This window comes from Ursus arctos, unplaced genomic scaffold, assembly GCF_023065955.2.
Source record: "Ursus arctos isolate Adak ecotype North America unplaced genomic scaffold, UrsArc2.0 scaffold_24, whole genome shotgun sequence".
Taxonomy (NCBI): Eukaryota; Metazoa; Chordata; class Mammalia; order Carnivora; family Ursidae; genus Ursus; species Ursus arctos.
This window is the reverse complement of record NW_026622919.1, coordinates 18,372,126-18,385,448: the sequence shown is the minus strand read 5'-3', so window position 1 is coordinate 18,385,448 and position 13,323 is coordinate 18,372,126. Positions and strand designations below refer to the sequence as shown.

The 13,323-nt window shown below is 55.5% G+C and overlaps 1 protein-coding gene across 2 annotated transcripts; it reads right to left on the bottom strand.

Annotated features, from left to right (window-relative positions):
* Nucleotides 1-6,555: 6,555 nt before the first annotated feature.
* PYY (peptide YY) lies at nucleotides 6,556-12,407 on the bottom strand. 2 transcript variants are annotated; one of them, XM_057317801.1, is made up of 5 exons: nucleotides 12,299-12,407; nucleotides 7,692-7,819; nucleotides 7,156-7,343; nucleotides 6,975-7,055; nucleotides 6,556-6,788 (listed from the first exon to the last, which is right to left on the bottom strand). In XM_057317801.1, exons 3-5 carry the CDS (start codon nucleotides 7,341-7,343, stop codon nucleotides 6,764-6,766), a joined length of 294 nt encoding a protein of 97 aa, XP_057173784.1. In that variant the 5' UTR covers nucleotides 7,692-7,819; nucleotides 12,299-12,407; the 3' UTR covers nucleotides 6,556-6,763. The 2 variants fall into 2 exon arrangements, with proteins under 2 accessions (XP_057173784.1, XP_026368494.1); XM_026512709.3 differs by having other exon boundaries at nucleotides 7,692-7,798.
* Between the last annotated feature and the right edge of the window lie 916 nt (nucleotides 12,408-13,323).

Genomic DNA, 13,323 nt, shown 5'->3' with positions numbered 1-13,323 from the left:
TCTCCACCCCCCAGGCTGGGACCACTTACCCTGAGTCCTGAGGGCCGGATGGGTGTCCCTGCCCTCCCCCGTGCCCTTTTATAGTCCTCAGCCCCCCAGAGTCCCCGCCTCCTGTCAGCCTCTCTTACTCCCCAGCCCTCACCCCCTCCTCCCACCGTCTCCCTGGTACCTGCAGCGCCAGCCCTGGGGCCAGGGCTGGGAGGGGGACAGGGCGGCGTTGTGGCTGCCAGACCAGCCACATAACAGGTCAAAGTGGGCCACAATAAGTCTCCTGTGCATCCCCAACCACCTTTGGACACCAAAGCAGGCTTTGTTCAAGAAGAATGGGGGCGTCTAGGACCTCAGGATGACTGCAAGTTTCTGGCCCCAGCCTCAGAACAGCCCCTCCTGCCTCCCAGGGATTAATCGGAATCCTCCAAGGACCCGGGCATCAGATTGAGGCTGGGGCTCGGAGCCTCCAGGATGAGGAGTCAGGACTTTCTTTCCAGATTGTGACTAGAACAAAGTGGGAACAGTGGAGATGCCTTAGGTAACTAGGCAATGTGGAAAGGAGCGGGGACCCAGGCAGGGAGAGACCCGGCTGGTGTGTGGGGTGCAGAATGAGAACCCATGTGCTGGGGGTCAGCGGAACTGGAGAAGGGGCAGCAGGGTCCAGAGCCAGTTCCCAGAGCCCCTTTCCAAGGCAGTGATAAACCAGCATCATAAAGCCTTGAACTTCCCAGTGTGTTCCTAGCTCAGTCACCTCACCGCGTCCCTGCAACGATCCATCTTACAGATTCAGAAACCGACTCAGAGACTTTAACTAACTGCAGGCCACATAACTAGGCAGAGGGAAATCCAGAGTTTAAAACAAAGTCTGATTCCAAAACCTGGACTCTTTTTTCCTAAGTGGGGCTGTCAAAGTATGGCTATAATGTCCCATTTTTTGGCTCAACAACGTGAGGCTCACAGAGGTGAAGAGACTTGCCCAAGACCACACGGCTCCCTAGGACTCAAGTTCTGGCTTAGAATCCCACCCCCACCTTCCCAATAGCACCGCCTCATCTCCCCCCCCTCACCGAGCCTCTGAGTCTGTCCTGCTCAGGTCCCTTCCTCAACCCCCAGCCCCCTCCCCAGCTCTGGCTGTGTCTGAATGACACACTGAGGCCTGAGTAGGGAGCGCAGGACCTTTCCACCCCTGAGGTTCTCCTGTCCCAGATCAAGACACCAAAAGTGTGTGTGTTATGGGGGGAGTCGTAGAGGGAGTGACGACCGGAAAGGTTACCCCAGGGATCTAGCATAGCAGGCTTCGAGGTCCAAATCCTGGCCTTGCCATTGGCTCTGTGGGACCTTGGAAAATAATTCTGTTCGCTTCTCTGAACTTTGATTCTCCTCCAGATAGTGAGGATAAAGAAAGCCTCAGTAAATGTCTGTGTTCTGCCTTGTTCCTCTCAGTTCTGGTTTCTGGTAACAAGAAGAACAATAATGCTTCAGCAGACAACAGCTTACATATGGAGGTCGGTCTGTCCCGGGCAAGCCCTGGACTTGGTGCCCAGTTGGCAAAACAGAGGTGGTGAGACCGCAAAGGCTGCATTGTGCCACCAGGGGGCGCCAGGCTCCAACCCTAGTTCGGAGGGTCTGGCCTTCGGCAAGATTGCAGCCTGGTGGGACCTGTTCTGGCCACTACCTATGTCAGGACCGAGCCCCTGCAGACAGATGGTAGATCTGGGGATTGGCTGAAGTGCTGGAGCCAGTTATAGTTTTGTCTTGTGCCTAAGAAATGACTTGTATTCCACGATATCAACTGAACCCATAGCTGTCATTTTTCTCCTTTGCAAATGACAGATGCCCCTTCTGGTTCCTCTCAGGGATGTTGGGACAAACGAAGAGGGGGAGATAGTGGGTGTGCTTTCTGAACTGTATGGCCAGATCCTGCACCCGGCGATGCTTCTAGCTCATCTGCCTATGTTCCGAGGGCTTGACATGGAGCCCGCTTAGAGAAGCCACCAAGCACTTACCGGCAGGGGGACCAAATGAAATGGAAAAGGTCCCTCTCCATCTGCCCAGCCCCATGCCTTCTAGGAGGGGCAGGATGACCCCTGGGCAGCGTTAGGGATGGAGTGAGGGCTTCAATGAAACTAGGAGAGGCTCTTAGGACAGTGTCTTAATCCTGCACTGGGTGACAGCAGCCGAGGTAGAGACAGGTGTCTGCCCCAGATGCCAGGAACCCAGGGGGTCCCCTATTCACTGGAGAAACCCTTAGGCTGAGGACAGCTGTCACACACACACACACACACACACACACACACACATACACACATACCTTGAGCCCCCATCCCAATCCCTCAAAAAGGCCTGACTGGGGACTCCGTCACTCATTTGGAGATTGGACTCTGCCCCCACTTCTCTCTTCCCGGGAGACTCCATCTGCATCCAGGGCCCCTGCAGGTACCGAAGTGTCCAATATTTTTCCTTCCCTGCCCACAGCACCTGCAAAAGCAAATCCTATCATTGTCAGCCCAGATTTTTCCTAAAGAGGGGCTGGGTGTGGAAGGAGGGGAATTTTTTCCTTGGGGGAATTGGAAGGGAGAGTTGCCAGAGCAGTTTTGAGAAGGGTTAGGAGAAGGAGAGTAAAGGAAAAGAGGGGGTGTTAATACGCATGTGTCAGGAGCGCCTGGGTGGCTCAGTCGGTTAAGCATCTGCCTTCAGCTCCGGTCACGATCCCAGGGTCCTGGGCTCGAGTCCTGCACCAGGCTCCCTGCTCAGAGAGGAGTTTGCTCCTCCCTCTCCCTCTGCCCCTTCTCCAGCTTGCGCTCTCTCTCGCTCACTCTCTCAAATAAATAAATAAATAATATTTTTAAAAAAATAAGCATGTGTCAGGCTGTGGATTGAGCTGTACTCCTCACGAGCTCCACCACTCGCTAGCGGTGTGACCTTTGGCAAAGTACATCATCTCTGAGCCTAAGCAGTGAATTCTTTTTATCATTATTTAAGGTATAAGTTTCTGCATGTAACCAGTGAAGAAATACAGGCAGTCAAATGGAACAACTAGGCCAGAGTCACATGGCTGACTAATGGCAGACAGGACTCAAATCCAGATCTTTTGTCTCTGAGGTCCCGGCCGCCCCACTCCGCTGCCCGCCGCGGGCCTCATGGGCCTGGGCCTGTGTGAGAGCTCAGATTCGGGCTGTTCAAAGAAGGTCGTGTTTGTAACAGGTAATGCGAGTTGCCCCGCTACCCTGTCTCTCCTCCTTCCATCATAAAAGAGCCTGGAGAACAGTGCTTGGCCACTCAGCTAAAGGCATCTTCTGGGTTGTTCTGGCCGGGAGGTGGGGCCACATGACTCAGTTCTAGCCAATGAGATGAGCGTTTAAGTGCCTCGTGCCATTTCGGTTCTAGGAGTGGAGGTGGGGTCCTGAGGCAGATTGTAGCAAAGATGATCCCAGAAAGACCTCCCAGCCCGCATGTTCTACAGCGGGGCCCGTGTCCCCTCGTCTTGAATGCAGGTGGTCCTGTGACTGCTTTGACCAATAGAGTGTGTGGGAAGATCACTTGTTAGCGTGCAAGGCCGGGTCAGAGAAGGCAGCTGTTAGGGGTTGAATCGTGTCCCCCCCACAAATGCATATGTTGAAATCCTAACCCCCAGTACCTCAGAACGCTGCCTTATTTGGCCATAGGGTCATTGTGGGTGTCACTAATTAAGATGAGGTCACACTGGAGGAGAGCGGACCCCTCATCCAATATGACTGCTGCGTTTAAGTCCACGGATATTTGGACACAGAAACGGTCACACAGAGAGGGGAGCCGTCTGCGAGCCAAGGAGAGAGGCCTGGAGCAGCCCCTTCCCTCACGGCCCTCGGGAGGAAGCAACCCTGTGGACCCCTGGACTTCAGTCTTCAGCCTCCAGCTGCTGTTAAATCATGGGTTTGTTGTGCTTGGTTACAAGAGCCCCAGGAAGCCAAGGGCAGCACCGCCTCCTCCAGGTTCTCCCAGAGCCCTCACTCTGGGGGGAGCCAGCTACCATGCGGGTCCAGCCACCCCAAGAACATCTCGCTGGAGGGGCCCCACGTGGAGGTGCTGGGTCAGGAGGCAGCCGCACCCACCAGACGCGTGAGTGAGTGAACCTTCTTGGGCATCAACCCAGGGGTGCCCTCCGACGACCCCAGCCCCAGCCAACCTCTGTCACTGCACGAAAGACTCCAAGGGACGGGTGCCTAGTTGAGCCCTTCCCCATCCTGACCCACCAAACCATGAGCAAAATGAAATGGGGGTTGAAGCTGCTAAGTCTCAGGGTGACTGTGAATCAGTACCCAGCACACCTGCGCTTCCCCCTCCCGCCCTTCCCAGGGACGGAACACGGGGGTAGCGATGGTGGGCCGTCTTCAGTCACTAGGAGGACGACATGGGGATGCCACAGAATGGGACCCCGGGCTTTAGGACGTCCTTGTGGAACAGAGCTGCGGACTCCCCAGATGCCACTTGAGTTTTATGTAAAAGAGAAATAAACTGCTGTCTTGTTTAAGCCGCTGCTCATTCTGCCTCTATTTAAAAAGCCAAATCAATATTCTAGCAATATGGTGTGTGTAAAACAAATAGCTTGGTGTCTGGCATGTAACTAAGTGCTTCTTTCAAAAGGTACCTATTGTCACCATTAATGTCACATCTAAGGCTTCTCGGTGGCAATGCTGGTTGAGTCTGGTCAGCTGTGGATTAACCCCTGGCTCAACACCTCTCCAAGTGAATGGGAGGTGAACCCATGTCACTGATGGTCAACCGGACAGGGCGAACTGAAATTGTCTGTGGTCCGTGCATAATTCATACCAGGGGTCTCTTCCCTCAGCCTCGAACTGCCCGAAGCCTTCCCAGGCAGACCGCCAGACAGGGCGCCGTGGACACCAACACAGGCACACACCGTTCCACTCCTCTGATCACAAAATGAACCAAAGCTCCAAAGCTCACGGCAGCAGCCGCTGCGCGTTCCCACCCCTGGTGCAGAGGGAGTGGGATTGGAGGAGAGAAGGGGCAAAATGACCTGGGAAGTGAATCAGTCTCACATAATGACAATACAACAGGGAGAGAGAACCAGAGAAACTAACTCCACGCTGAGAAATCAGGAGAGGCTTCTGGGAGGAGGTGAACACTATCCTGAAGACGTTTTCCAGACTGGAAAGGAGGGAAAGGGCTCTGCAGGCAGGGGAGTGGCTCGGACAAAGGCTTTGAGCGTCTTCGGAGTCCGCACAGCTTGTGATGTGCGCCAGGCCCTGGACCTGCCTCCCTTTCACCCACTCCTGCCGTACCTCGAGGCAGGCAGCACAGGAGAGGATAGGAATCGGAGCCCCAGGCCCTCTAGGGCAGGTTGTATCGGTGCAGCTATGGCAGAGCCGGCTTTAGGATCTTCTCCTCCAGCAGCCACCTAACCACAAACAGTCCTGCGAGTCTCCGACCCTCCGAAGTGCCACACCCAGCCTTCCTGACCTGCTGCCCCGCTCTGGGTCTGGGGCTTCGGCTTCAACCGGACTCTCCTCCTCGTTGCCCAGCTCCCCGCCTTGGGCTTGTGCGTATCCTGCTGTCCTAGAGGCCAGGAGAGAGCCCGCAGACTGAGGAGGCTGTGTCTGAGTGGGGAGACATAGGCCTTTCCTTCAGGGGTTCCTCAGACTTAGAAGGGAGACCGGGCACAGCGACATGAACAGAACAGAGCAGTGGCCATGAGAGCTGGGCTGCCACAGAGGGCAGGAAGAGTGCAGATCAGGGACAATCAAGTCAGGCTTCCTGGAGGAAAGAGGCTGGGAAGGAAGGGTATCAGGGAAGATCAGCGATTCCTCCGTCATAGGTACAGAGTGGTGAGGGATTTGGGTCAGACTCCAGTTTAAAGCACCCACAGTGCCTTCAGCCTTCAGTGTCTAGTCAAGGGAATGGGGGTGGGGGTACCCCGGAGGGTGTCCCCATTGCCTTGTCACCAAGACAGCACGGTGAGTGGCTTATCCATGGAGTGGGAACTGAGCAGTACGAGGGAGGGCAGTTGCTAAGGGCAAGGGCAGCCTCCACACTCCCATTGCACCCCTTGCCCAGGGAAGAGGGGACATTAGAAATGACCTCTCCCTCAGCACACATACACCCACCTCAGCCCCCAAATGACTTCCTCCACAGTCCCATCTTGGATCCCATCTCTGCCTCCAGCCACCTGCACCTTTGGAGCACCTCTGTCCAGATCTGCTCTCCTAGGCCGCCTAGCAAGCTCCTTTCCACCCTCCCTATTCTCTTGCAATTCTTTTTCCTGCTCCTCCCTGCCCGTCGGTGAGAACTTTCATCCCGCCCCACTTTCCGCTAGACTGGAGAGTGCCACAGAGGGTCCTTTGCTCGGCTCCATCCTCTCCCCCCCTACTGGGCCTTAGTGTCTTCTCTCAGCTCAGAGCAGAGAGAGCCCCCCACTCTGACCCAGCCCTGTCCTGGGGAGCCTTTTGTCTGTGGCGCCCGGTCTTCTGGCCGATGCCTCCACCCTCCACTCCCCCCTGGGGGCCACTTCCACGAAGCAGAAGGGAAAGGAAATACAAACGCACACATTCCGTTTCAGTGAAATTTGCTCTTTATTTGGGGAGCAGGGAAAGACCACACACAGCCCTCCAGCCCAGGGGCTGGGGACACGGAGAAATGGAATGAAGACCCCATCCCGCACCCACCCCCCAGGCGCAGCAGGCAGGGAGAGGAACCCAGGTTCCGGGGTCTGGAGCTACCATGCAAATGAGGTCGGTGTAGTTAGCGTATCTCCCAGGAGGCCTTGGGGTGGTCACCACATGTACGCGCCTTCTGGCCTGGAGGAGGGAAAGGAAAGGAATCGTTCAGAGCCCGGCCTCGGATCTGGGGAGGCGAGACCGGGGGAAAGCGCTAGGTGGTGGGGCCGGGGGGGGGCGGGGGCGGCTCCGTGGGGCCGCACATCCCAGACCGAGCACTAGGGGACAGGATGTGTGTCCGGGGGGTGGCAGGGAGGGCGCTTTTACCGTGACTTGACCCGGCGGTCCTCGCCGTCGGGGAAGAGCAGTTTCGAGAGGACCGCTTCGGGGCTGTCGCGTTTCCCATACCTGGGGGCGGGGCCAGAGTGGGCGGGGTCAGGCAGGGCACGCCCCTGGGCGGTGCTCGGGAACCCCGGGGACCCCGCGCCCAGCCAGCGCACGCGCTCACCGCTGCCGAGTGACCAGGTTGAGGTAGTGGCGCAGCGACGCGTAGTAGCGGCTCAGCTCCTCCGGCGAGGCGTCTTCGCCGGGAGCCTCCGGCTTGGCGGGGTAGGCGTGGACCAGCGCCCCCAGGCAGGCGAGCAGGGCCAGCAGCACTGTGGCCATGGCGGGCCACGGCCTGCGCACCGTCACCATCTGAGGGGGCAGGGATCGTGGGTCATCCCCAGCCTCGACACCCGACGGCGGGAGGCTGAGGCTGCCGTCGGGCCCACGCTCCCCGGCCTGGGCAGGGCTACTGCCGGACCAAGGCTCAGCCACCGGCTCTCTGTGTTCTCGGGCCCTGCACCATCTCTGCCTCGGTTTCCCTGTCCGAGAGGCATAAGCTCTGCCGGCCTCCCCAACCCCCACTCGTACTGCCCAGAACGGTAGCAGGAGGCAGAGGGCTATGCTGGCCGCTCGACCCCAATTTTCACCATCCCAGCCTCAGTTTCTCCACAAAACTGCCCAGGTTCCCCCACACCAGACCATTCCCGGGCCACTCACGGCGACAGCTCCAGAAGCAGAGATGAGCAGGTAGAAGGCGAAAGGAGTCCCAAGGGCTGGACTGCTGCAGGTCGGGCTGTGGCCTCCTCCTCTGCTCAGCGCTTTCCCTGCGGGGCTTATATCTCAGCCTGGACAGGGAGGGGGAGCCCGAGGGGGAGGGGGAGCTCGAGGGGTGGGGAGGGCCCTTCCTCCTCCTTGCCTCCACGCCCGCCAGATCACTGAGTGTACACCCAGACGGTGCGTGATGTCTCCACCTTGCAGGAGATGAGGGGGCAGCCACCAGACTCAGACTCAGACTCTGGACAGAATCTGAACCCCATCTTCACCCCACAGCCCCCCAACGGCAGGTGTAGCCTCCTGAGGAGGTGAAACATTTGTATCTAGACTCGTGGGGCAGCCCCTACGACCAGGGATAAGATTCCATCTTCCCTAGCCTACCCATGGGTGGGAATGAGGAGCTTAGGCTGGACACTACCTCCAGCCAGGGGGCCCTGTGACTGGTCCATGGAAAAGGCAACCTTTGCAGCCCTCGCTCTGCAATTCCTTGGAGAGGGGCTGAGGAGTGGCAGAATCTTTCTACTGGAGGCGGGGTAGGAGCTATGACTTTGGCTCTTGATCTGCTGTTTATGATGTCCTAGAGGAGAGGCCTCTCTGGACACCCCACTATGTCCCTTCTCTGTTAAAGAGTTGGGAGAGAATTGAGAGAAGGCAGAGGCCAGTCCCCACCCCCAGAAGCAGCTGAGTCTGCGACCTGTGTGTCCAGCCAGCCTAAGGCACACAGACCCAGGCCCAACCAGGCCCGGCATAGAGATCCCTTCCAAGTCAGTGCACCCCATCCCCATCCAGGTGTCACTCAGGGCACTGGTGTTTTCTGGGGTTAAGTGATGCCAGGGCTGCCCGAGCACATGCCACTGTCCCCAGCCCACTGCAGTCTCCACTGGGCTCTGGGGCAAAGATCCTCACCCAGAGTCTTTGAAAGGAAGAGGAAGGGACTCTGTTTATTAGGCACCTACTGTGCACTGGTCATACAGGATTGCTCACAACCCAATGAGCTGAGTTTATTCCCATTTTACAGATGAGGAAAGTAAAGGTCTGAGAGAGGAGGGAACCCAGGATTCGAACCAGAGAAAAGGGCTGGGGTAGACCCCAGGAAGAGGCTGGATGGCTCACTCCCTGGAATAGCCGTAGGGCTCAGAAGTCAGGATGGGAACAGGGAAGGGGAGACTAACTTGGGGGCCTGCTAACCTCTCTGAGACGCCCACCACATCAGACCCACCTGCCCCCACTGGGGAAAGAGGGTTGTTGGGGAGTCTCCCCAAAAAGCCCTTTCCAGCTCCCTTTTTCCCAGCCTGGCCACAGCCTCCAGTGCTTCCCTGCGTCCCATCAGCCCCTGAGGGCAGGAGGCACCATCTTGGTTTGGGGCCAGTCCCTCCACCCTCCAGGACAGATGGCCGTGGGTGTTATTTTTAGAGCTCTTTCAAGGTGGAGAGTCTAGGGCTCCCTCAATCATCTTTTTATAGGTTCAATCACCTGCACTCTCCGGAAATGGCTCCTTATCAACCAGTCGGGCCCCACGGGCCCTGTATATCCCAAGAAAGGCGAGGGCAGCATGCTGAGCATGGAGGCAGAACAGGGGACCTGGACCCTATACTCAGAGGGAGGAGAAAAATCATTCGCCTGAGGGGCAGGGCACAGCCCTGTTCTCCAGGACCCCCAGTCTCAGAGGAGTCATGGTCGTATCCTTGGGGATCCCCAGTCTGAGGGGAGGGGAGCAGCAGTATCACCGGGGAGCCCCAACCCAAGGGAGGAGGCATGCCACTATCCTTGTAGAGCCCCAGTCTGGGGAATTGCCAGGACACAGAGACAGAGAGGAACACAGAGGGACAAGCCTGGGTCCAGTTGGGGGAGCAGATGGCAAAAATAAAAGGACACTCCTCCAGAGGCCATGGAACGACAGAGGCAGGTGCTCACCTCGGGATGGAGAGGACAGTCAGGGGGGCTGGCTGGGGCAGCTGTGATCCCAGGGGTCAGGGCCTAGACAAGGACCCTGCAGGCTGAAGGGGACAGGGATATCTGAGAGTGGGGGCCATTTGCTCTTCTGCAGCCCTGGCTGGGGTGGTGACAGGGGGTTTCTAGTGTACTGATCCCAGCAGAGAGAGATGACAGCGATCGTGAAATGCCCAAAGGGAACTGATGGCCTCTCATGCCTTGGGGAGCGGGGAGTCTGAGGATAGATGGGAGCAGAGGAGAAACAGTAGAGAAGCCAGAAGGCATGGGGGAAGGCCTGGATTCAGGGTACAACCCCGAAAGAAGTTGCTTCCCTATTTGCCTTTAGAGTGACCGTGAAAGGGACCAGGAGCCAGCCTCCCACAGCCTACAGACCTCCCCTGGTCCCACCCCGCCCTCCAATTCCACTTCCCAATTACAGGGCGAGCTGATTGGTTCATTAATCACCACCTCCTCATTGAAGAGTTTATTAACTGGTTCATTAGTGGGGAGGACGTCTCAGCCGTCGATCAATGGCTCAGTCCCCCACCCACACACCCACCACCATCACTGACCCATGACTCAGTTGCTATTAGACATGTCTGGGAGGTGGGGGCTGATATCCGTGAAAGGGGAAACTTCAAAATAATTGTTATTGTGGACTTGGGACCAGCACCTGCCTCCAACTTGTCCTCAAAGGATAAGGGGGACAGAATCACTGGGATTCCCTTGAGCCCCATTCTCAGAACACCTAATAAGGCCACTCCAGGGGTCAGGGAGGCCAGCAACTTGGACCCCAACTGAGCATTCCCCTTGCCCAAGGGGGCTCAAGGGCCACTCATCAAGATAGGATGACCTATGGCATGCATCCCCAGAGGCTTAGCATTCTGTACCCCACCCCATTGCCTGCCCGCTGTCCCCCACTTCCCACACACAAGGGCTCTCTTTGACATACCATGCACTGGGTAGTGCTAGGCCACTGCCTTCCACCCTCAACAAGGCCTCATGCTCAAGGTTCTGTGGACAGCAGGTTGCCATGCGGCAAGAGAGATTCAGTCTCCTTCAACAAGCACTCCTTAAGCCCCTGCTCTGCCAGCACCATGCTAAGCACAGAGGACAGAGCCGTGAACAAACGGGCAAGATCGTCGCCCTCATGGAACTTACGTTCTTATGGCAGGAAACAGAAAATCAATAAATAAACAAGAAAGCACGTAGTATGTCTGATCATGATGAGTGCTATAGGGAAAAGTCAGGGTAAGGGGGACAAAGAGTACTGGCCTGTGGGTTATTTTCTGGTGGGTGGTGGGGGAAGGCCTCACCTATAAGATGGCATTTGAAGGAAGTGAGGGAGCAAACCACGAGGCTACAACCTTGGGAAGAACGTTCCAGGCAGGGGAAAGAGCAAGTGCAAAGGCCCTAACGTAGGCGTGTGCTTGGCAGTTTGAGGATGGCAAGGAGGCCCATGTGGCTGGAGTGGAGTGAGCAGGGGGCAGCAGGGCACTGGGTCACGTAGGGCCTTGCAGGCTGCTGTAAGGACTTCGGCTGTTGCTCAGAATGACACGAGAGCTTCAGTCCTAGGGGTGACATTGTCGGACTTAGGTGTTATTTTTTTCATTTATTTTTAAAGATTTTATTTTTTTTAATTAATCTTGACCCCCAACGTGGGGCTCAAACCCACAACCCTGAGATCAAGAGTCGCAGGCTCCACCAACTGAGCCGGCGAGGGGTCCCCCGACTTGGGTTTTAAAGGAAGCATCCTGGCTGCTGTGTTGAGAATGGACTGTAGGAGGGCAAGGTCAGAAGCAGAGTTAGGAACCCACTGCAATAATCCAGCCAAGACGTGATGGTGGTGCAGACACACACACACACTCACTCACACACTCACACACACACACTCACACACACACACACACACACACACACACACACACTCCTCACAGGTGCAGATATCCTACACGTGTTTCACCCAAGGACAACTCCCAGTTCTGTCCAGACAGTACTGATAGCCTTGCATCTAGCTAAAAAAAAATCCCCTGGAGGAGACAGTGGAAAATCAATGGACGTCAGCGGTAGTTAGGCGGTGGATCTGTCTGCCCTCCGACTGTTAAAGTGGCTCATTCCTTAGCCCATGTGAAACTCTCGACGCTACCTTGATTCCCAGCCGCAGCCCAGGAAAACACTGGCTACCGTGACAGTGCTTCTTGAAATGCAAGCCTGTTCATTTGTCGTGAGCATAAATGTCCTGTTACCTAAAAACATTCCGGCTCTTTGCATGGAATGAAGCAGAGAATGAAGAATGACCAGGTGACACTGCTGAGAAATGGCCATCTCTCCAAAGGGACATTAGCTGCATTCAAGGAAGCTTTGTCAGCCGCCTGGATTGATGGTAGGGGAGCAGACAGGACCACTCTCTGCCTCCCAGGATCTGTCACTGTGCACAAAGCCCTCTGACGGGCAACGGGGACCGTGGGTGAGTGAGGGAGGTCAATGAGAAATGGTTCAAACCATCACACCGTGGATTCTGGTTAACTCTAGGGGGTGACTCTGCGAGGTAGTCATGCCAAGAGAGAAAGGATGTTCGCTGCTGATGGCCGGAGTTCTCCTGGGAAAGCTTCCCTTACCCCAAGTCCTCGGTCCCTCGGTAAAGCGCGGTGACAGATCCCTGTGGCATGGTGCATTCCCAGGGTTCAGGCTTCTCTCTAGAACAGGTACCGACAAAGCCTTTCTGTAAAGGACCAAACAGTAAATATTTTAGTCTAGTCTCTGTTCAGCCATTCAGCTTGGCTACTGTCGCACAAAAGCAGCCATAGAACTATGCAAAAAAAAAAAAAGAATGGCCGTGCCTGTGCCCCAATGAAACTTTATTGGTAGATATTAAAGATTGAATTTTACATCATTTTCACATCAAGAGATGTTCTCCTTTTGATTTTTTCCAACCATTTAAAGATATAAAACCACCCCTCGTAAAACCATTGGTACTCAGGGTGTACACAGACAGGTTCATGGAACCACGGCGTGCTGACCCTGGGTCTCAAAAGCAGGTCCTTCAGGTCCCCTCGGGTCAGACTGCCTGTTTACCAAGAGTCAGCTGGATCTCTCGCCCGTTTCAGCCAGGTATACTTGTCTTTGTAATTCTATAATCCTATAATCCTATTGTCACGTAATTCAATTAAATATTACACAAACTGATGAAATGTGAGTTCGTTGAATCACTTCCTTGAAGACGAAGTGGGCTGCTTTGAACCAAGCAAACAGAGATTTGCCGAAATGTTGAATGAGGTGTGAAGGATAACTAGAAATTCTTCAGAGAAAATTCTAAAGCAATCTAGGCGGCTTCTACACCAGATAGTGTCACTTGTGTCCTTACGTTCCCACCCCATTTAAGGAAACTGGAGATAGCGGGGGATGGGTCGTGGGAGTGATTGGTGCAAGGAAGACAAGGACAACTCGAGTCGGGACCCAAAGAGAGCCTGGTGCCTAAATGTGCATTTATATGTTTGAAATCAAAACAAAATGACAAAGGCACGTATGTTTCTATTTTTATGATTGCCCACTTCGGCCAGCTTTTTCTAGACCGGCCAGTGACCCAGTCCTGCTTATATCTAAGCAAGAACTTCTCCAGCGGTTTACTTATTTTCTGTATAGT